General features: G+C 39.8%; 1 protein-coding gene across 37 annotated transcripts in view; it reads right to left on the bottom strand.

Annotated features, from left to right (window-relative positions):
* Positions 1 to 7,423: 7,423 nt before the first annotated feature.
* The window catches only part of SLC8A1 (solute carrier family 8 member A1), a 374,846-nt gene continuing 358,048 nt past the window's right edge, over positions 7,424 to 24,221 (bottom strand). For 36 of the 37 annotated variants that reach the window (XM_070234749.1, XM_023618395.2, XM_005600028.4 and 33 more), the window contains one exon: positions 7,424 to 10,937. In XM_070234749.1, the coding sequence (XP_070090850.1) occupies positions 10,561 to 10,937 (377 nt within the window). In that variant the 3' untranslated portion in view covers positions 7,424 to 10,560. The remainder of the gene's footprint in view (positions 10,938 to 24,221) is intronic. The other variant, NM_001309515.1, reaches the window with a different exon arrangement.

Here is a 24,221-nt window from a genome sequence, read left to right as displayed (position 1 = left end):
AAATTAGCAACAAGAAGACAAATGAACTTTGTAATAAGTTATTCCCAACTCAAAATGTTAAATGAAAGACCACACGTCAACCTCACACAGGGTTTGGCTCATTGTAGAGTCTGGATCTGTTAGTCGAGTCTGAATCCATTTATCTCATTGGTGAAAGACAATGGGAAATTAAGAAAATTAGTATTTCTATGTCTATTAAAGCAAGACTCCTTGATAGGTTTCAGAACGACCCCCATTAAGGAGTCTCAAGTTGATAAAATGTCTCTAGACCAAAATGGAAGGTTAATTTAATTAGAGTGCCATAACTGGACTCTTCCTGACTAAATTGAGGGCTAGTGTTAATTTTCTTGAAATTACTTTGTCTTGAATTCTTCATACCAACTTAGGGTGCCTAGTACAATACTTTGCATGAAATAAATGCTTGATGTTTATGGAATTGTATAATTGAAAAAATATAATAGACTGACATTTGAGTTAAAAATTGCTCCACTGCCGTTACTGTATAGATGTTTTTGAAAAGTTTTAACTGAATGTAAAGTGAGTCGATGATCCTGGAAGACAGACTTGCCAAATTGACTAATTTTCTGCCCTCTTTAGTTTAACCTCTTTCTGATTCTTTTTCCTCGTCATTTGCCAGTTATATTTGTCTAGCTCCAGTTCCAGATCTGAATTTGAGTTGATGAGCACCATCCAAATACTTTCTGCATCTCTCAATCCTTGTTGATTTGTGGGGACTGGACAGGAAGATAAAGTGACATTTAAGATTCTGGCGTCAAAGCAATTTCTGACTAGATTAAGAGTTGGAAATATTTCCTCAAATCATTTTCTTGGGTTGCAGTCACTTTAAAAAAGCCGTTTGGTGAGTGCATTGTTAACATGGAGACAATCAGAATGGTCTGTGCTTTTCTACAAATCTGGATCAACCACTGAGGCACCTGTCAGATTTTCCTTTTCTCTTTTATATTACAAGCTCTGCAATGGCTGTTTCTCTTTGGAGAATTAGGAAATAAAAGGCAGTGTGGGGAGCTATGTCAGTATCCTCCCACAGGATGAGTATGGGGAAATATTCCACTGGGAACCATGACAGGTAAAAACTTATAAGGAAGAGCAAAACATCAAGAGAGCCTGTCAAAAGCCCTGCCCTCCTCTATAACCCAGCTGCCTGTGCTGAACCTTCTCCATTGTTTTCAAAGGTTATTAAATATCTTGTCTGTTGCTCTAGAGGGATCGAAATGAATTCTGGTTTCTTCACAAAACAAACCCAGTCTTTGGGTAAAGTCATAATAATACTACCCATGTTTCTGGTATTGGTTAGTGAAAGCTTCAAGCTTGAAGAGGTATGAGTTAATTCTAAACAGTGAGAAAGCAATCATTATTTTCATTTCACTAATGAAATGACTTCTAGAGTTGGAGTGTTCAGAGTATTAGCTGGGAAGAAAAAAATGCAAGTTTAGACTCCTCCAAGTTTAGATTCCTCACTAGGTCCAATCCACTTGGCTATGCTGTTTTCTCAGTGTTTTTAAAAATGGATTCCATGGCAACCAGATTGAAAAGACGGGTTCACTCGTCATGCAAGCAACAAGCATGGATTGAGCTGCGTGACTGGAAAGGTTTGAGTCAAACAAAACAGCCTGGCTCAGAGCAGAAAGGAATCACTGGAGGTAATATTCGCATCAAGTGAAAAGAAGTACCCTGGCATAGTGCTGATGTTCGCAGACCATATCCACCATGGGGGTGAGCAAGGGTAGCTGTGTGACTTGAGGACTAGGGTTGGCTTCATCTATATCCTGACCCCATCTAGTAACTGGTGTTGTGATTACGACATTAGCTGTGATCTGTCTCCCCTGCCCGACTGCTCGTTTGCCTCTGACACTGTACGAATAAGATGGGCAATAGTTGGGCACTCATGTTACTAAATCCCATGTTTCAATAATTAACATACATTTTCTTCTAGCTTTGCAAAAATGCAACCTTTGCTTCAGATTTGGCATGTAAAATCATCTCTCTGTTTCGTGTTTAACAATTTAAAGGTGATAAACAGATTTAGTCCATTTTGAAAGGGACGACAACTCTTCCTTTTGGATTCCTCTCACCATCTGCAGTTGGTTCTGAAAGATGTGCTGAGAAATTAAGAGTCAGAAGTAGGAAAAGGAGGCATAGAAGCAGAGCCACTGGTGGCACCTACTTCTCACAGCTTCTTTGGGTGCTAGACTTCTTTCTCAACAAAATGAAACCAGTTATTGGGAAAATTCCCAATCTATTTTGATGAGAAAGATACTCACTATTTTTAAAAAACAAATCCATGCTGAATCTGTGAGAACAGCCTGAGAATACCAAGAATATTTTAAGCCTTATGCATACATTTACCATAGCATCAACTGTCTCAACGAAGATTCAGCATCAAATTTCCTATAGGACCACTGATGGCAGCAACCACCTTGCTCTTCTTAGAGTTTTAGATAGAAACTTCAAAGACAATATTTTCTTGCAAATTGTAACAATAATAGTCGTAGCTAACAAAAATGACTTTCAGTTTTTGCATAGTGTTATCCTTTGCTTAGATCCAATACCACAAAATTTTGTTGAAATAACAATAAGATTAAGTCCTAAGAGTAAGTGTCCCAAACGGGGTCCAATATGTGATGAAGCAGTTGGTTAATAGGTTCCAATGACTTGGCATCCGTATCACTCCCCCCCTCAGGACCCACTCCTCACCCTGACAGGACCCCTTGGAGAAACCTTAGGTACCAATTGGTCGAAAGGGCTAGTTTGCCTGTTAGCAAGATCTTGGAGGGAAAATGCTAGGGACAACACAAGCAGTATATACGAAAGTTGACAGTTGGTTCAGTGAGAACATCTAGGCTAAATTACAGCCAGTGGAGGACCTACATGGTGGTAGATGATTAAGTATTTGTGGCAGACTGGGTGGGAGTCCCATTCCTTTTCTCCCAACATGCCAGGACACTTTTCTAGAAAATGTTGACTGATGTATGGGAGCCTACCGACTCAGTGCTGTGTTTCCAGGGAAAATATGAAATCTCATCCTTTTAAAACCCCCAGGATTTAACCTAGATGAGGATATCTTTTTCAAGAGCTTTTGTAACACCCCCTAAAAGGCCTAGGGTAACTGGAAAAGTCAGAAAGGAGCCCTAATTGATCATTCAAACCTTCTATCAGAAATGCTTCCTAAAGGAAGGGACTAAATGAATTTCTTTCTTTTAAAAATCTACTTATGTTTTCAGAAGGCTACATATAATTAAAAGTATCCTAAGCAGTTTTCAAACAACTTTAAATTTGCATATTTAGCTAGAAAGGAAAAAAAATCAGGAATGGGCTTCCTTCCATCTCTCTCCCTTTTTTCCATTTATAAAAGAGATCTGATAAAAAGAACACTAACCTGACATGGGCTTTTAGGATAATTTTAGACATTCAGAAATGCAATTCAAGTTATTTGACACATGATCTATTTTTGTATTTATGTATGTATCTCCATGCTCTAAGGAGAGATGGGACCGAGGGGGTTTAATGCTGAAACCATGTCTGATTCTCATAGAAATAATCTTCAAACTAGCATTTCCAACCTTTTTTTTGTTTGCTTTTACACTCGTTGAAATGGCAACTTTTGGTAGAAAGAAGATTGAAAACAACATTTCTATTTGCTGTGCATGTAAAGGCCAGTGTTTCAGAAGCCTTTGAACTATTGGCCAGTCTGTCTGGGCTTTATTGTTTACTTGGGTTGGCCTCAAGCTCTATATCCCATCTGATGTATTGATTATTTTAAATATTAATTCTGAAATGTAAATAACAACATTAAAATGGAATCAGGCTTCTATAAATGAAGTTGTCAAATTATTAAATTGTGAAATTTAGAAACTTCATGGCTTAAAAAAGGGAGAAGAGGGAAATTATCGAAGACATTTTTATGAGACACCCGCACAGATCCAGTGTATTCCACAAAATAACTCAATAATATGGAAAAGCGTGCCAAAAGCACACTTTTTTTGGTTGCCAAAGCCAAAAGTTATGTATGCCTAACTTTGTTTTCATATGAAGACTGAGAATACAAGTTTAAATTGTACTGTTGTTTCTGGAGATTGGGAATCTATCTTCCTTAAGGATAATGACTTTCAAATACCTTAGATAAGGTTACTCTGTGATGAAATCTTACCTAATACACTTTTATTATATACTTGTCTCATTTTTAAATATGTTCTTGTCAACAACATAGATAATTTTCACCTAAGTCATTATTTTAGCCATATTACTCAATTATCTGAGATTATTAGAATGTAAAATTTTTCAAGATTTCTTCCCTGGAGTATTTTTCAAAGTTTAGTGTTAAGATAAGTATAAAAGATAGAGAAAGGTACCTATAGAGAAAATTATTTTTCTGAAAACTAGCCATCTGGATCATATCGCTTTTATCTTGAATATTTATATAATTTAGTTTATTCTTTTTTTAGGAGAAATATTTTGAAAAGTGGTGATGTATTTGGTTATTTAATAGAATCATTCTTTCCACTTGGAAAGAATGGGATCTTCACATTAGAGAATGGGTCATTGTAAGTCTGCAATCACATTTTTAGGAAAGATCTCCTTAGAGAATTCATCTATTGTCCTTCCGTGTGGCTTCAAGGGGTCTGATAAAAAGTTCTGTGAATTACGAGTGGGTTATTTCAACTTGCAAATGTAAGGAAAAGCTCTTTGAAAATCTCTGGGTCAGATCCTTCTGGATGAATAAACAATTTCCAGTATAGAGGGCTACGCAATAATTCCAGTAAATTGATTCTTCCCTTTCCCTTCAATATACTCTCGGATTTGGCTAGGTAGATCTGTCTTTGCAGTCAACAAATTAGGAGGGCTGGGCTGGGCATTAACTATCAAAACTGACTCCATAACATTGAAGATAGCTAATTACTCTTTTTGGTATATTTGGTTATTGAGAATTTTCCTACCACTTTCATATCAGGAATACAATACCCACACAAAGGCATTTGACCTACCCACTCGTATTCCTTGGAGGCATAAAAGCTGTATGTTTTTCTATGGTTTATATACTTTACCTTTGTAGAAACTTTCATGGGAGTTGGGTGTGCGTGTGTTAGGGGGGATCCTTATTCCTGATCCATAACTACATATATTGATAGGATACAAAGCTAGATAGGTGGGCACTGAAGCATGAAAAATGGGATCCAAAAAGGAATAAAATCAATAATACTGCTGTAGTGTGTAGCTGTAGGGCATAATCTGTCGGAAACATTTATAGAGATACAATACTATGATTTAATGACTGTTTTCTAGGTGGAATATCATTATATTTTATTTTTCTGATGATAAATTCACTTTCAGAAAAACATGCCCAGAGCACTTTTATCATAAGGCTTTTCCCCGTTGCTGAGGGGTAATAGTGAGCATTACTAAGGGTAAGGAATATGATGGGAGTAGTGACGGAAGAACTACAAAAGTTGGAATTAGGGAAAATAAAGATTAAGATTGCATATTCCCGAGGGGATACCTCTTCGGATCTTGGAAAAATGCTAGGACAGCATGAGTCCAAAGATTTTGAGCAGGTGGCAAGCAGCTGTGAAGTACTGCCTTGATTACAGAGAGTCAAGGTGATTCCAGGCAAGTAAGTGTTCCTGTAAAAATAGTTTTAACTATGAAATCATGCTGCTTTTGGAAGTCATGTTCTTTCCTACAAATAGATAAATCAAAATAATAATTTATACAATGACCACTGATTTAAATGTCCTTTAGGAGATAAAATCAGAGGACCTTTGACAAAACTGAAAATTGGTAGAGCCTCTGAGGGTATCTTTTTGGATACCTTGGCAGGCAAAGAAAAAGTCACAGAAAGCTAGATACTCACCATTTCTTGTGGCTGGAAAGCTGAAGCGCTCTCTCTCTTGGGAGTACCACCTCTCAGTGATAAGACATTGTCTACTTTAGAAGATGATTAACCATGGCCTGATTAAGCTCCAAAAATGAAATATCTGACTACTACAATTGTTTCCCCTTCCTGTGTTATCCTTGTAGATGGAATACCATCAGGACTGCCCAACACTTGAAATGTGCTGGGTGGAAGATAATGAATGTTGCTAGAAGTGATAAGAATGTAACGGTTGAAAAGAAGAGCAAAAATGCAATCTATTAACACAAATCTGTAGGTAGATCTGAACGAAAGCTAATGAATCCACTCATAACAGCACCTTTCTTTTTCTGTAAGATAAATATGATTTTGTATGTCTCTTTGACATAATGCACTCACATGTTTATTGATTGAAATGCTTAATTTTACCAACAGCTGGAATGCCTCGGCCAAGTGAAGTGATTACTCCAACAAAAGCCAAATGCCAGTTGTAGGTCAGTGGAGATCCAAGGTTGTACATTGCCAAATGTTCTTGAAGTTATGAAACTATACTCAAGACACTCTGGATGCAACTGCTCAAGATCAGAGACCAAAAACTAGAATCAAAAAGAGAGACTTCACATCTTGAGCCAGGAAACACTGAAAGAAGGCTTAAAGGAGCCAATTTACATTCTTGAGAAGGTGAAGTTTTGTCACTATTCATGAATGGAGGACTTCATCATCTACGAAAAGAAATTTGTTATTTTTCTAATTGCTTCCACAAAGTTCTCAGATGTATGCCGAGCAAACCAGTCAATCTCACTTTATTGTGACAGGTTAGGACCAGGGGTCCTGGGCTGTGGAATCAACAATGAAGCAAGCCCCACTGGAAAACACAGTGTAGACTAGACGGTGAGCATTATTAATAGTGAGACCACTGCGGGAAGGGGCTGCACCAGGGCTCCCATTGTGGAAGAGGCCACCTATCAGAATATCTGCGGGGTTGTTTAAAACAGCATGTTTTATCATTTTTTTAACTTGAAAAGTAAAAAGAAAAAACTTAGTCTGTTTATGCTATGAACCACAGAAAGCGAAGCTCTATAAAATCTTCACTGGTAGAAGACTTGAATCAGAATCTTTGAAAGAAATAAAATTAGCTTATAAGAGGTTGTGTATTATTGGGCCACAGAAATTTTCTGAAGGGCTGTTAAATTACCAAGGCTACTCTAGGCATTGAATCACTCGTTTTGCTGTTTAATGTTTATTGAGACTGATTGATTTGATGTAATACTCATGCTAAAAAAGTGCCAGATGTGTAACTATTTATGGGTTCATGTTCTTGGATGCATAAAGGATGTAGATAAAGTGGTACTAAAAGATGTAAAAAACAATTAGTGAAATGGAGAAATGTCCAACATTTATCTCAACACCATCAGATTGACAATCTTCTGACACTGTGCTTTTTTGGGACATTAAAAAGGAAATATTGCATGACCGAAGGGTTGACATTTGCAAGAGCTGAATACTGGGTATCTATTGTCTTTCTTTTGGATGAGGAGACCAATTGCACAATAATACCTTTTTGGTCTTTATTTCTTCAAAACATGAAAACGAAAAATGAAGTAGATGACAATGAGAAGAGAGAAAACATTTCGTACAGAATATGCTGTATCGCTAGTGATTAAGTCAGAAACAATTAGAAACTTTATTTGTCTGTGTCAATAATGTGTACCATTTATAAGGAACAGCACAATTAGTGCACTTCTCCCCTAAAGCTGTGCACAATACACACAAAATAAAATAATCAAACAAAATGAAATAATTTTACACAACTATAATTATTAACAACAACCCTGAACATCCAGAATCATTTTTTCGCTATAACATGAAAATTTAAAAAGCAAACAAACCAAAAAGCTTTGAAATTGAAACTGACCAATGGCAAGAATTTCTTAAAAGTCCTCTGTGGAAATCTGCTATGGGATTATTGACATTCTAAATACGGCTAAAAATGAGCACAAAATCTTTCTAATGTTTGAACCACTCACATCCCTTGACTATATTTACTTGGTGTTTCTAGGCTAGCTTTCCACTTAGTAAATCTTCAAAGAAAAGAGAGATGGGTTAGAATGTGCCCTCAAAGGAGTTAGGCCACCAGGGTGCTGGGCCATGACAAGTCAGGGGTGAGTCTCCAGGACATCTGAGGAATTGTAGAGGTGTGGGGCATAGAAAAGTACTATTATCCAACAAGATAAAAACTGAGATTGATTGGGCCTTCTCAGTGATCTGGATCATCAACATGATTACCTTTCTTGGTTTAACATGGGGAGATGTACATATCTGCAAGACTGGCCAAGGACACAGAGGATGATTTTCCTAACCTGTACTTTATACTCTCTTCGTTAAAGACAACCTTAGATATTTGGACAATTGTATCTGTACAATTTCAATGTGTTTGTGTTAAAAGTTTCATAATTGTGTTCTTCCTTGCAAGATAAACTGTTTCCATGTGGCTGTGTTAACTTCTACTCATGGAAATAGCAATCACATTGACTGTGAACCCCTGAGGGCAGGGATCTGAGCTGTCTTGGTCATGGTTAAGTCCCCAAGAGTAGCACAGTATTGAGTGGGTAACCAGCATTTAATTATTCATTCAGTCACTAAATGTTTATTAAATGATGAATGATCATGATTACTGAGTGGAAGAAGAGAAAATCACTCTCAACAGCTTTTATTTTTTAAGTATCTTTGAATCAACACAGAGGGCCAGGGTTGTCTCCAGCCTGGGATTCTTCATAGATAGAGAAATCTCTGAGAGAGGATCAAAGTCATTCCATTTTTCCTCATTGGTGGATTTACTAATTTGGAATGTTGGGTTTATCCACGCTCTTTGGTATTTTGAAATGGAAAGAGCCATTCCTTTCCAGGGTTAAAAACCTCCTAGGGCAGTCTTCCTAGGAGGCACTAGTCCTCTCATTTAATTGCTTACTTCTTAGCCATAAGCGGAGAAGACGCACTTGCAAAGGCCCATTGGTCACCCGGCTTCCTTCCTACTCAGGAACTGCAGATACAATCAGAGGCGTCTGGACGGTGAAAGAAACAGGGCTCAAAATAGCCTTTAACATAAAAAAATAAAACGAACAAACCAGCACTATCTACCATCTGTGCCAGACAGAGCAGATGTGAAATAAATACTTTGGGGGCAGGGGTGTTGTGAAAATGGAAGCTCTAAAAACCCAGGCACGTCTAACGCATCCATTTCTCTACAACGCCTTTCTCCCTGGCCTTCCTGAACCAACAGGTGATTTTTAGAGGCCTCTGATGTGTCCCACATGGCTAATTTTCCATGAAGATACTTTATAGTTTGCCTGCTGTCCTCTCAATAGCTTTAACTTCTCGCATGACAGTTATTGCTTCTTAGAAATGAATGTGCCGATCCATGAACAATAAGCCATTTTCTCCTTTTACCCCTAGTAATAATCAAACTCAATAACAACACAAAAGTTACAACTCAGGTGAAAAGAAAACTCACTGATGTCTTCAATGTCCAATCAACGTTGCTGAATGGGAGAACAGTATACGCTATACTCTACTATATACAGATACGCTTCATTTTGTTTTATTTGTTTTTCATCCATGCACTGTGTAACAGGTATCACAACAATATTCCCAAACAGGCACATGAAAAAGGAGCAAATAGTCATGACTGGAACAGGATTTTGCAAGCCATGGATACTTTTGAAAATAAAACTGATGGACGATTCCAGGCAACAGCAACATGGGACTGGAACACATACTGATGCAAATGGAAAAGGATGATGTGCTTTTGGAATGGGGTTATTCTTCCTGTTTGCATGAAGGATGGTGGGCAGGAGAAGGAGGGTTGGGATGGGGGATCTAGGGGGTTAGTTGGGCTGGAACATCAGAATAAGGGCCTTGCTAATCACAGTCCAGAGCTAAAGAGAGAAGAAAGAAAGGATTTTGCACGTTCCTGGGAATCTAGGCATGTTATTCCTGTACCTGTTGAACAAGAGTGTCAGGCACCATATCTTTAAACATCAGACTGTATCTAGAACCATCACTTTGCTTGGCCTGTTCGAGCTCCCATGCTTCTTCTTAGAGGCAGCTTCCTCTCTGCTCACGTTCCAGAGATAAGCATGAAGTTTAGTAATATGGTCAAGACATGCTTCTTTCTTCTTCCATGCTTATATCCTTTCTTAATCCATAATAATTTTTAAAGTATTTGGGGGAAGAGAGAGTAACCTTAATGATTTAAATTTTTACCACAAAACCATTTGCATTTAGATTGGTCATCATCTCCCACGAGAGAAGCAAAAATCTCGATCCTCCCAAGAGAACAAAATAAAATAAAATAAAAGCCAAACGTCAACCACCTCCCCATCCCCCACCGAAAACAAGAAAAACAAAACAAATCAAAGACTTAAGGATTTATGAACGTGGAGAGAACACAGCCCTCTAGGCTGAGCTGCAAAGATGGCCCTGCCTCCATGCCTTGTTCAACGTGACGATGCCCCTGGGAATGGGAGGTGATGGTCTCTCACTTCGGCCCTAGTACAGAGTATGCTCTTGAAGCTGGAATCCATCAGCAGGTAAGTGAACATGACAAATGTCAGTTTCCTCTGTTCGTTATCCATAATTTTTTATGTATATATATTCATATATATATAAATTTACTATATCTGATTGTTCCTTTAGAAGCCTTTTATGTGGCAGTAGGCCTCCAGGGAGGAGAAGAAAATGTACAAGAGCCACAGGAGCACAAAGAGGCAGGATGTGAGGAGCTTGGCAGTCCGGGGCCCACCCAGCTCACCTCCGATTTCCGGCCTCCGCCGATACAGCAGCACCCCCACATTGATGAAAGCAAAAATGGTGAAGAGAGTGACAGAGAAAGCTAGTGTGCCAGGGGACACTTTGAACTGTTCCCCGTTGGCCGCGTGGTAGATGGCAGCAATGGACCAGGCCACGCCGATTCCCAGGAAGACGTTCACTGCGTTGCTGCCCGTGACGTTACCTATGGATGCGTCTGCGTACTGGTCCTGGGTGGCTGCCACTTTGCTTGCAAAAGTATCTGTGGAGGAAGAAGACAAAGGCAATGACGCTTAGTTAAGCTTTATAAAGATGTCTGTGGACTGCTGGAAGCTTCAGCTGTGTACTCTAGAATCAAACCGCTGACGGAAACCCAGAGACGAGGGGGCACTCCATGTTCTCTTGCGTCCCAGTTGTATGGTCAGAACAAGAGGATCTAGGTGTCAGGACTCAAGGGCTCAGGGCTGTCTGTGTTACAGGTGATCCTGGTCAAATTCTTTACCCACAGATACCACAGTTCTTTGTAATATCGAGCTTGTGGGGCAGCATTTTTGAGACTGATGGTGTGGGGTCCTTCTTAAGAGTGAATATTACACGGCTCCATCCAGCTGTGCTGGATCATAACCACCAGGGCCCAGGAATCTGTTTTAACAACATGCCAGGAGATTCTAGGTCACTAAAGTTTAAGAACGGTTGCTGGAGGCTATTACTAAAAGATGCTGTATCATCAGCTCCAGTTTATAGATAAGGAAGTTAAGGTGTCAGGAAGTATTTCCAAAGACTCAAGAGCAAGTCAATAGTGGAAGTGAAATGAATTGAACTATAATAATAGCTGGCATTTGCCGTGAGCCTTCGTGAATAGAAAGCAGATTCACCTATATTACTGCAATTCTATGAGGCGAGGAAACTTGATAGGTGAGGATTCTAGGCTTAGAGATGAGGAGCAAAGTGTGCTACATCACAGAACAAGGAAGAAGCCACCTTTGGGCTTGAGCTCGGCCTCCTGCCTTCCAGGCAAATGCTTGTTCATTGTGCCATGTCACTTCTCCCTGTGTCCTGAGTACCAATGAGCATCCTCACAGCTCTTTTATTTTATTTCTCCTTTTTCTCCCAAAGCCCCCCAGTACATAGTTGTGGGTCTTTCTAGTTGTGGCATGTGGGATGCTGCCTCAGCATGGCTTCATGAGCCGTGCCATGTCCGCTCCCAAGACCCGAACCGGTGAAACCCTGGGCGGCCAAAGCAGAGGGCACGAACCTAACCACTCGGCCTTGGGGCCAGGCCATCCTCACAGCTCTTCGTTCACCAGTCATCCTGAATGCATCCTTTTCTGAAGATAGGAAAATCACGGTCCATACAGGGCGTAGGACAAGAGTGACTGATTCTTCTTGACGAGTAGAGCACAGGGATTTAGAGCACATTTGAGTCAAAAGGTTTCAAATCCTGCCTTCACCACTGAATGTGTGACCCCAGGCAGATTATTTCATTTCTCTGAGCTTCAATTTCCTAGTCTGTGAAATAAGGATAGTGACCTTCACCTCAGAGTGCCATTAAGTTATACGTTATATGAAAAATGTTTGTTTCCTGGTACAAGGTAAGAGTAGCTCTTTGTTGTTTTGGAAAGAACTGGTTAGATCAGTTTATTAAAAGTTGAGGCAGGATCTGAAATAGCTCCCTTTATTAAGCATGTAAACAGAACTTGCAAGATATTCAATTTCTTTCCTATACAATTGCCTAGTTACTGATAGCAAAGTCCCTTCAGCTGCCTTTGCAACACACCCTGCACCGTAGGTTTATAGTAGATGGCAATAACTGTCAAATTGAACTCATGTTTGCAGAGCTGGTAATGGCAGATATGATATCAGTACAAGGCATCAGGTCGTGAGCTCTAGTCTTCTTGTGGCCCTTGCCATGCTCTGAGCATGCATGTAGTTGTATGATAGCTGGACTACTTTCTCCGCTCTAGTGCTATTCTGTTGCCACCATCTTTCTTCAGTAAATCTCCAATGGGGACCATACATGAAGCATGTAAGTTTCTATCAGCCTGTAGATTCTCATGCTTTACAATGGGAGAGAAGGTTATTTAGTCTCCTCAGAAGCCACTGGATCTGCAGGACCACATTCTTTCTGAAAGGGAACTGGTTAACCTTGAGGAGCCATCTCATTGATTCTGACCTCTGTCTGTGATGGAAAGCAGGTTTTACTTACTATTTTATAAAGAGGCAAACCCTGCCTACTCTGTACTATACATTACATGTATATTTTCATTCAACCTTCTTATTAGCCTTATGGAGATATTATTCCTCATTTACAATTTGTGAAACTGTGACATTGTGATATTATGCCTCTCGGATGGGCTGTTGGTCAATAGAACAAGGAGTTTTAAAGCAAATGTTTGATTTCAGAGCCCGTTCTCAGTCCACACCACAGTACCCCTACCAGGGAGGCTGAAGTTTTCCTTTCCTCTTAGTCCATTTTGGGTTGCCCCATTCCTTCCCCCTAGAAACTTTGCAGCAGGTTCTCGTGGAACGCTCTTTCCTTGATCAGTGAGAGTGAAGACTGAAGGAGGTGGAGGCGGTTTGCTCCCACCCTCCTGGATCTGGGCTCTTTGTGCATTCATGATCACACAGCGCAGCCCAATCAGGACTATCACAGAGGCTGGTGAGGAAAAGCCAAGCAAGACACATCTTAATGGTCTCTTGCACTTCATTGTTAGGAGTTATTAGGATCTGCTGTAGCAGCAGTCTCAAAAAATTGAAGTCATTTTGCTTTTATTTTTCAAGGACAGAGAGCTGAGCAAGGAAAGTAAAGGAACAGACTCCAAGGCAGGAGAAAGTTTTCAGCTCCGCCACCACCAAGGAGCACCTGAGATGTTATTCTGTCCTGACATGGCTACTGGTGCCGACTGGTGGGGAACAGATGGCCACATAAGGCGGGGCCGTCGGGTTGGGGCATCCCCTCCGCATGCTGCAGGGGCAGGTGACCTGGCGCTGTTCCACAGTACACAGCTGCTTACCTCCCCTGGCACATGGTGCATGCACACCGGACTTCCTGGGTGCCCCATCTCCACTCAGAAACCCTGGACTTTCCAGATGGCACCTCTGCCACTGTACCAGAAAGGAATGAGGCATAAAATCCAAGATTCCTGGGCCTGGGGACCCTGAACCAGCCAAACCAGTCCTTCTGCCTGAAACGGAGGGCACACCTGGGTCCACAGGGATTTCCTCTCTCTCAAGCCATTTTTAAGTAGCCTATTAATGTGAATATCACAGGACAATTCTTCTTATAATAATAGGTTTTTGTTTGCAAATGCCTTTCTCTGGATTCCCCCAAAATTAGTAGCCAAAGTAACTAGCTTGTTAGATAAATGAAACATGTTTTGGGCCTCTTCGAGTCTGGTGGGTTTTATTTACCTGGGTTATACATCAGCCCTTTTGTCTGTTTTCAATTCAAAAACTATGCAAAATCGAAACCGTAGAAACACATGCAAATCCAAACCATTAACCTTTGCTCCAACAGAGACAACTCTGTTTTCCAAATGAAGTGTAATGGAATCTCCCCAAATTGCTTCTAGCATTGCTTTGCTGCTTGGTGCATAGAGCCACACACCACACACCATATGCTGGGCACTGCCAAGCCCTACCCTGAGCGCTAAGCCCATAACCTGCTTATGGCTGAACAAGGCAAACGCCATTCAAATGCCATTCCCCAAAGTAAAACCCGAGAAAGAACTACTGCGGCGCTCTCCGAAGGGTTGTAATCATCTGCAGAACTTGGCCCATCAAATACAAACACATCTGAACCAGATTTGCAGTGTGATTGGCACCAGCTAAGTCATGTTGATAATAACATATATATATATATATATATATATATGTTTTCCTACATATATACTTCGGGCTAGGTTTCTAATAGGAGTTTTTGCTTTTAACTCCCACCTTGAATCCTAATACATTTTAGATTAGTTGTACAGTCTTAGACTTTTGGTCCTGCCTCCTTGGTATCTATCACTATAAATCAATGACAGGGAAGATTTGTTTGGGAGGCAGGGTGGCTGGAATTAAACCACACATCACAGAGTCAGGGCATAACTGTTCTCTGCAGACCTGTTTCGAGTTCACTGTACATAACCGTGGCCAAATCATCCAGCCAATATGCAGGAATAGGTCAACACACTCCCCTTTCCTCCAGAAATTATTTTTTTACTTGAGTTTCTCAAACTTCATGGCTACTGATAGACGAAGCCCTACACGTATCTTCCATAAGAGGGCTAGTTCTTACAGGCCTGCAGGTCACACGTAGGCCTGCAGATTATCTAGAGCGATGGTTTCACCCCAAAGGACTTCTCTTCTTCTTGACTCAGCATACTTTGGGGGCCAGCCATTCAGCTCTCAAGTGGTTTGTGCTCGGGAACCGGCACTGACAGTGATTTTAACTGGAGTCCAGCCTGCTTATGGAGCCAGGTTGCCTCCCCCAGCACCTGTGAATTATGACATGAGAGACAGCCCAGGGGCCACACAATTCTTGGTGTAGAAGCGAGAGAAGCCTTCTCAAGGAGACACTCTCGGCTCTTCTACCTATCTCTGTTCTTGGGCAAGACATTTCACCTTTTTAGGTTCTGTTTTCCTCATCTAAAATGAAGTGTTTAGACTAGAAGGTCCCTAAGATGCTCCCTAACTTTACTGAGCTTAGAATACCTCAAAACACTAAACTCACACATACGATTTTGGGGTGATTTTTCTTCTTTGTAGGAGTTTGTACATGACCACCCTTCTTCATCAGAACTGACTAAGGATAAAAAATATCTTCTCATTTTAAAGAATAAAGGACCTAAATGAAGTACTTGAAGATCCTAGGAAGAAAGCTCTCTAGAACTGAAGATATTGCCATTGATCAAATTTTTGGCAATATTTATGAAATTAAACCACACAGCAGAGTCATTGACCTTTTAAAAATAGATAAGAAATGTTGGCAAAATTATTTGCTTCAAATCACGTTGATCAGCCGTCCATTTAAATGAGTGAAGCCTTGGAATAAATGGTGGCAGCGGCGACGGCGTTTCAAATACTGGGTGTGATGTGAGCCAAGTTTGTGCATCACTGGCACTGGAGATACTGGGAGGGCCTGGTTAAAAAAAAACAGGTTTGGGCCTCCACCCTCAACCCACTTCATCAGACTCTCTGAAGAAAAGACAGAAATATGCATTTTAACAAGTGCCTTTGGTTGTCCTTTTTTACACCAAGGTTGAGAACCACAGCTGTAAGGCACGGAAATGGAAGCTATTGCTCCAAGCGCCCACAGTCTGGGGTCTTGGCTGGGAGGAATAGATGTTTGAGTTTCAGGGAAGCAGCTAAACGGGGAGAAGAAAGGAGCAACCGATTTCTTAGAGAAAGTGATGCCCTCAGATCTAGTGGTCATCTGCTCATAAAACAGCTTGGGTGGGCCTGATAGAGGGGCTAGGACTGCTTAACCATGAAGTCCTCCCACTCTCACATTATACTCTGCTCTTAATTTTTTTAAACCCTCTTCCAGCATGGCTACTATGAAAGGCCAAGGCACGGGGGAAGTTTACTTAAATTAGTTGAATTCTGGCTCCTCCACTTGCCGCGTGAGAAGCTTACCCACTTGGCAGGATTTTGAAGGAAAGGAGTTAATGTGAACAGCACTCAGAATGGGGCCTAGCAGTTAATGAGTGCTCAATAGTATTAGCTATTATTAAAACACAACAGAGCCGGATCCCAAGAGAACCCACAAGTGGTCAGGAATTCTGATTTGATGTAATGATTCTAAATTTTGGGGGAGTTATAACACCTTTTAAAGACATATTAACTTTATGGTCCTTTGCATTTAAAAATGTGACAGAGCATAAAATTATTCTTAAAAATCAAAGAGAGTCTTACTTTATTTTGAAAATTCCATATACCCTAAGTCATAAAAAGACATTAGAGATCTTCTGGTGTAAGCCCCTAATCTTACCAGTGGCTTAAAAGCTGGTGTCTTTGTATAATGCATATATTCCTCTCTCTCTATTCTTTGCACTTTTTATCTTGATCTTTTAGAATTCAAATGGAAATATTGTTTACTTATGTACTAATTTTTCTACTGCCACTGAGGACCTTAAACAAGACTGTCTTTAGTTGTGATATTTATTTAGCCAAGTAAATACGAAAACCACACTCCCTCACTTAGATACACACGCTTACTTCACTGGTTCATATGGAAAGAATCCTTATTTGGCTTCCAAGTGAAGTTTAAGAGATCAGAGAATTACTGATGTTTGATTGATTAATGACCAGTTAGGAGAGAAATTATAAAAACTGAAAAAGGGAAAAACACTTAAAATTTCTGCCCATAAAAGTTGTCCCTGAAGTGAGTGAAAAAGAAATGGAGACAGTGACATGACCTATTTTTAGAAGAGAAGAAAACAGAGGTAAACAAAAAGTTCAAGAGGACTCATGTTGGCAGATCAGAACACCTGCTTCTACTCATTTTTATCCCCAGCTGCAAAGCAGATTCACCAGGGTGACTTTTGAAAAATATCAACTTGCTAGCCCTATCCTGAGTTTCTGCTTCATTGGTCAGGGATGCGGCCTCAGCACTGGTACTTTTCAAAGCTCCTCCAACCAGATAGAGATCCACTAACTGACTGCTCAGAGCCCTTGCTTCATTATCCGTCTAAGGACGACGGCACCTCCCCAGATTAGCCGAGATAATGTATGGAACAGGTCTGACATGGAGATCAACAAACAACCACCATTTTTCTTATCAAATAACAAATTATTTTTCATTTTGCTATGTTAACTTGAATGCTTGCACTTTGTACAGTTACCCCTGGGACTTAGTTTTCTTATTACGTATCTGAAATCCTGGTATATTTTAAGTTCAAAGGAAGAGATTAATTCTAATTAAAAGAGAAAAATAATAGGGGTTTATTTTTCAGGGAGCACAGGGCAGAGAAGAGAATGAACACAACCAACAGTGCTATTTAATCTGTTTTCCAAATTGTAATTTGACGCATGTTCTCAAAACAAATTGATAATACTCCTTTCTTACACACCCTGAATGGGATTACTTTTCAGAATAATGTATTTTTCAGAATAATGTACATGACATATAAGAGAGGATCCAAGGTTCCCCTTCTTTGTTCAAACCCCTAGCTTCATGGGGTTTGCCAAAATTTTCTAAAACCCCTGGTTCTAATTTTTCGATGGTAATAAAAACCCTTTGGGCCTTTCAAAGAATTCTGATGTTTTATCTGAGCTGAGGCCTATTCTATTCAATTGCTCGGTCACTTGTTCCTCCTCCCACTCTTGGTCCTAAAAGGAGCGCTACACCAGCTAGCGGGGTGTGGAGCAAGAAAGCCATGTTCTTACCTGGATTAACATGGCTCTGGAGTGGATCAGATTTTATATGCTTGGGTAGGTTTGGTACCTTCACTTTGGGAGTCTTGCTTGTTTACTTCCCCAAATAAAAAGATTTATGCAAATTATAGTGGTGGAAGTTCCAGTGTTTACCTGGTCAAGTAAGAGGTATACGGTTGACTGACTTGAGAAAAGTCTCCTGGCTCTGGTCAGCCTGGTGAATTGGCAGCTGGACGGTGACGACCATGGCAACTCGGTTGGTTCATGTGAATTAATGGTTCTGCTTGGCATCGAGATACTTAGTAAGTTGAGGCCACCATGAGTGGCTAATTTGGTCATCTGAGTTTGTGTTATCTGTGGAGAACCACTATTGTTACTGAATAATACTAGTCCTAATCACTGTGGCCTGCATAATGTATCTAATTATGGTAGTAAGGAGCTTAAGCTATGGAGTAAGACCTGGTCCCAGTCCCATTTGCCATGTGCTGGCTGTGTGACCTTGGGATAACCAACCTCTCTAAGTTTCCGATACCTCATCTATAAAAGAGGGAAAATACAAGTCCTCATTTATATGGCTGTTCAGATGATTAAAAGAAGTAATACAAAAAGGCTTAGCATGGTGTCTGGAAATCAGTAGGTGTACAAAAAAATGTTACCTATTATTATATTTCAGAAATCTTTGTTCTGGTAATAACAAAGGAAAGGATGATATTAAAATATTATGGTTTCTTTCAGCCAGGTGACTTATGGTTAATAAATCTTACGTAGGATTATGGGAAAATGTGGTTCTGTCCTTGATGTCCAGAAGTGATGGTGGTGATGAAGACAACAACAACAGTTAACATTTATGAAGCTTCCTAGCTGAGGCACTATACATGGATCCTCATTTAATCCACAAAAAAACCCTATTGGGTAGGTATTATCCCCATTTTATGGATGAGAAAACTGAAGCCCAGGGTACAGGAAATGTGCCCAAAGTTATATAGCTAGTAAGAGGTGAAGCTAGGATTCAGACCAAAGGGATGTGACCCTAGCTGGAGTGCATGTTCTTAACCACAAGTCCATGGGGTGTTGACAAGGCCTAGATCGCTGACATATCTTAAATTTGAAAATGAACCAAGTGTTCAAAGGAAATGTACAGAAACTTCACCATGTTCAACTCTGACTATAACTACACAATGTTAAAACAGCTGATCATCTGAAAGAAAATGAATAAAATTGTTCTATATAGAAACATTAGCCTGACTCTTTTAGCAAAATATTATTTTTATATTATATATTATATATTTATATATAATTTATTTTATATTTATTTATATTATATATAATATATATAAAGTATTTATATTATATAATATAAAATATTATATTGGCATGAATCAAACAGATTATGAAGGGGTTATTTTTATGGAAGACTCCTCATTCTTTTAGAACAATATTAGACATTACTGACAAAGTAATATTTTTGACTCCTTAATTTCTTGGTTTCTCCTAGTATTACTTTTATATTGTTGTTATAGTATACAAAAATGGGTTTGAATGAACCTACTTTCAAAATAACACCAAGTTTTTGACACTCTTCATTTTGAGTCATAATTTTATTACTTTTATAATGACCTTTATTTTAATAATACCAAGTCCATGAGGGTAAAAAATTGGTAAGATTTAGTCAAGCAACATTTTGAACAGGAAAAAAGGAAGGGCAGATTTAGAGCTAAAACAAATAGCTGACTGTCATTTTCCCAAGCCAATTGGTTTCTTATTAGATGGATACAACTGAAATTTACTTTTTGCCTCAAAAATAGTCCAGGGCTGCCCTGCATGAAACTGTCCTCCAGCTCCCTTGTCCTTCTTCCCAATAATCTTCATCTTTCTCTCTCTTAACCCTCCTTGCATTTGAAGGCTGGTTCTTTCTTCTATGCTTTGTTCTATTTCTGGAACATCCATCTCCTATCTGAATCTTCTCAAATCCTCTTCCTCCTCTTCTCAAGTCCTACTTCAGAGATAGTAAAGCCGTAGATGCCCCCAAGTCTCTCTAGAACTAGATTTAGCTGAGGAGGATCTGATAGAAAAACTTGGAGATAAAGTAAGAAAATAGAAACCCTCACTTTCACCTCCGGGCAGACTTAATGAGTTACAAAGGAACCTCCCTGTCAGCTGGCTCTATTGGGGTGATTCTAAGTCTATGGATCTCAATACACTGAGGACACCCGACATGTGCCTTTGCCCTGTGGATGTTTACCTAGTATTTATTCCACACAGACATTCTGGTTTTGAAGGGATTGCTTTGTGCATTATAAGTTCAGGAAAAGGTGTACACTATTGAAAGTAGGCAAATGGAGGCAACTCAATAAACTGAAAAGGTCACTGCATACAACTGCAACCCAGCAGGTGACACTTGAGGGCAGGTGAGACTTGAGGAGATTCTGGAAAGTTCTGATAACTGTCCCATTTCTGCTTCCTCCTTCCCTTGACTTGGTGTAAAATTTCCCCATTAGCTCATTCCTACGGATTAATCATGTGGTGCGAAAAGGCATATGCGTCTATCCAAAGTCTTACAAACCCACAAAATCTTTGGTGCAGCAATTCTCCTTCTGAGGATTTAGAAGTAATTTTACAAGTGTGAAAGTTTATATATAGGGATGGTCAGTGCAGAGTTTTTATGTTAGAGAAAAATTAGAAACAATTGTCCATCATTTTTGGTAAAATAAGTTGAAACATCATGTCACATAATCCTGTGCAACCATAAAAATCATGTAAAGGGACATTAGCTAACAAAGAAAAATGTTCATGACCTACTGTGAAGTGAAAAAGCAGTTATGTAACTATGCCTAGTATGAGTCCATTAAAAAGTGTGGGTAAATATTTGATGTCTTTATTTAGACATTTTTGTGCAATTTATTTAAATATCCCAGGATTTTAAAATTTGAAAGACAGATACAAGAATGCAAATGGATGGTGGGATTGCATGATTTCTTTTTTACTCTTTGCTTATTAATATTTCTTATTTTATTTACAAAGAGAATGTATTATTTATTACTGTGTTATTAAAATGCTAGTAAATATATTTTAGAAAATAGTCTCATCTAAATAATAGGGTCTTTCTGGGAAGGGATAGAGGCTTGATTTCTAGCCTTTTCTGGTCTCTTTAGTATTCACACCTAGGGTACTTGGATCCTTAGATGGAAGGCATCAGAATACTACATACAGAGCAGGTATGTGGAGGTGAGGAGCAGGGAGTAGAAGAGATGAAGAGGACATTTCCTAGTTATCAGGGCCTTGCCTGGAGTCCTGAGTCAGGAAGGTGCCCAGGACAGGCCATAAAGTGGAACAAGAATCCTAAAAAAACAAACCTTACCTGCTATAAAAGTTTTCCCAGGACTCCTGTGAAGGGAAGAGAGTGTGTCTTAGTTTCCTTCTAACCACTCCTGTCAAGCAATGACGGACTGTAGAGCAAGGCTGAAATCCTCTCTCTTAATTTCGTATTTTGTGTCACAGCAACATTATATTTTATTTAGGAACAGTATATTTTATTGACTTCAACCCACAAAATTGCTTTGCATATTCACTAGACCTGACAAATACTTTCTACAAGCTTGTTGAGAGATTTGTATCCTTGAGATATCCGGGAAGGGCTATAATACCCAAATCTTTCATCATTTGTGCTTGGGCTCTTCCTAGAGATGTAATTTGTAAGGCAAAGACCAGAAAATAAGGTGTAGGGCTCTATCCAAGCTGCAAAGAACATGTGATGAGGCTGAACTCTAAAGTTTTGTCCTTGTCTCTCCCCCAGGTACCTTCTACAGCTCTTAGTAGATACTTAATAAAGGTCTTTTGATACATATCTCTTACATTTACAAGATCTTATAATTTTCAGAGCACTTTCATAGATGTTATACTATTTGCTCTTCTTGACAATTCTAAGGTTGGGGGGAAGAGCTACCCTGGGCCCCATTTTTCAGGGGCGGAAACTGAAGTTCCCTAGGGGTAAGATGGAACGTGAATGCAGGAGGCGGGGTTAGAATCCACATTCTGCGACTCTTGGTGCCCGGGTCCTCATGCAGCAGCCTCATTGGGAAAAGAAAGGGTACTGAGGAAAAAAACCCAGGGCACTGAGGTGCTATCTGGTAAGACCAGATGTGGAGCGTACTAGCTGCCAGAGAGAGAAAGAAAACACCGAATAATTCAAAGGCCTTATTTGAAGTGGGAGTCCAAGAAAAGTAACACTTTTTCATAGTTTCTAAGATTAGGACTGACTGGGTAAGTCTGCGAGAGGAGAACCAGGTTTGAATGGTTAGGTAATTTGCCAACGATTGGTGGTGCAGAGTCATACCACCCTATTAAATGCCCTCTGCACACATATACATACTCTTGATTCCAAGAACTTGTTTTATCTTCTTAACAACGTTCATCCTCATTGCTATCTGAATTTTATCATATTTTTGTTATCTGTCTTCTCCCACTGGAGTGTGAACTTCATGGGATTAAACAGAACATCTGTCTTGTTGATCCCTCTAACTCCATCATGTAGAACAGGGCCTGGTACTTAGTGGTGCTCACTAAATATTTATAGAATAAACGAAAAGGAATGCAGAATGTCTCTGAAGTCTGTGCCTTGACACTGTATCTTACTGCTTCCTTTGGTTTAATTTTTCCAAAATGGTATTAATCTCCTTTTTAAGGCCTAATAACTAGTGGAGAGGGAAGACCACCTGAATATTTGAGGATCTAGAATGCCGCATTGCCCCAGGCACTCAGTCTGGGCTTCCTAGTTCGCTGTTGGCATCATCTCTCAGAACATATTTTTTTTATTTTGAATATTACTTGTCACTAATGTTCCACGGTAGACTCAGCTCAGGTACAGAAGCTGTAGAAGACAGGGCTTGATTCTGACTCTCAGGACAAGAATACTCGATACAGCAGAGCCTACTGATGTCAGGGTCTTCTACGTGGTTTTCCCCTTTTCTCCAAAAATGTGGAATTCTTGAAGCACAAAGGAAGGTTCAGGCAGCACCAGGAACCACTTCTAACGCAGCCTCACGCTGCGTGCTGAGCCCCTCTGAGCAGCCTGAGCTGTGGTCCCCTAGTTTGACAAGTGAGTTTGAGGGATCTGGTTTGCCTTATTGCAGCCATCTAAAGCATCACCGTACACAGAATCCTTCAGAGAAGGATGTTTTCACGATTCTTTTGCACAGTTGTGGTTATTTGCTGTTTTGCAATTGTAACTCAGGAATGGAAAGGTATAATTAGTCCTCTGCTGGGCCTGTGTGTAGATCCCAGTGGGGATCATTTTAGTTTGGAACTACAGCAAGTCCTGCTTGTTGTCTCAACCCACGATTTTTTACAGTGATAACCTAATAATAGCTTGCAATTGATGGAGGATCATGCCAAAAAGCGCCCTGGGCTCCAGAGGGCAGGACAGGGAGGAAGAAAACAAACACAACACATAATTTCCTGACTGTAAATAATAAAACCAAAATAAGCTATTTTCTCCTTGTGCACAAAATATAGGATTTATACGGGCTGAGATAAACAAAAGTTATCAAATATGGTCACCAACAGATTTGGCGTTTCTGGATCATGTGCCAGAAAAGGTGGCTGAACAATGTAAGGCATTTTATGGATTTAAATCTTTTTCTGGAATAAAGCGGAGTATAAACAAGTAATATACAGCTTACATTTCATCCCCGGAAAAGGCAGGATGTGAGGTCTGTGTGCTGAGGGGCAATGATGGCATTCCAGCTGGCATTGTGCATAAATGCCAAGCCCCATGATTTCATATCTATAATATGCACCATCCCCAACAGATATTAAAATTCTTTTATAATCACATGTAAGATTTGCCTTTTAAATTGAGTTAGCATTTTATTTGCCCTCTCTTCTAAAAATACCAATGGGCCTTACTTAAATTCATTTTGTTGCTCATGCAGTGCCCATAAAATGGCAATTAAGTTATTTTTTTTATAGCCACATTTTTAAATTTTGAATTTAGTAACAATGCGTCATTCTTTGAGTAGGGAGATCCATGCACGAGCCTCTGTTCAATAGGCCTTGTTCTCTACTCTCTTCCTAATGGTTTCCATGGATTTGTATTGATCCAAGGGCCAACACCAACATCTACAGGGTGACACACTGGGGCCATGGATGAGAGTAAGAAGCTGAACTTATGAGAGTTGCCTTCTTAGCA

The sequence above is a fragment of the Equus caballus genome, chromosome 15, assembly GCF_041296265.1.
Source record: "Equus caballus isolate H_3958 breed thoroughbred chromosome 15, TB-T2T, whole genome shotgun sequence".
Taxonomy (NCBI): Eukaryota; Metazoa; Chordata; class Mammalia; order Perissodactyla; family Equidae; genus Equus; species Equus caballus.
This window is presented reverse-complemented; position numbering and strand designations above follow the sequence as displayed.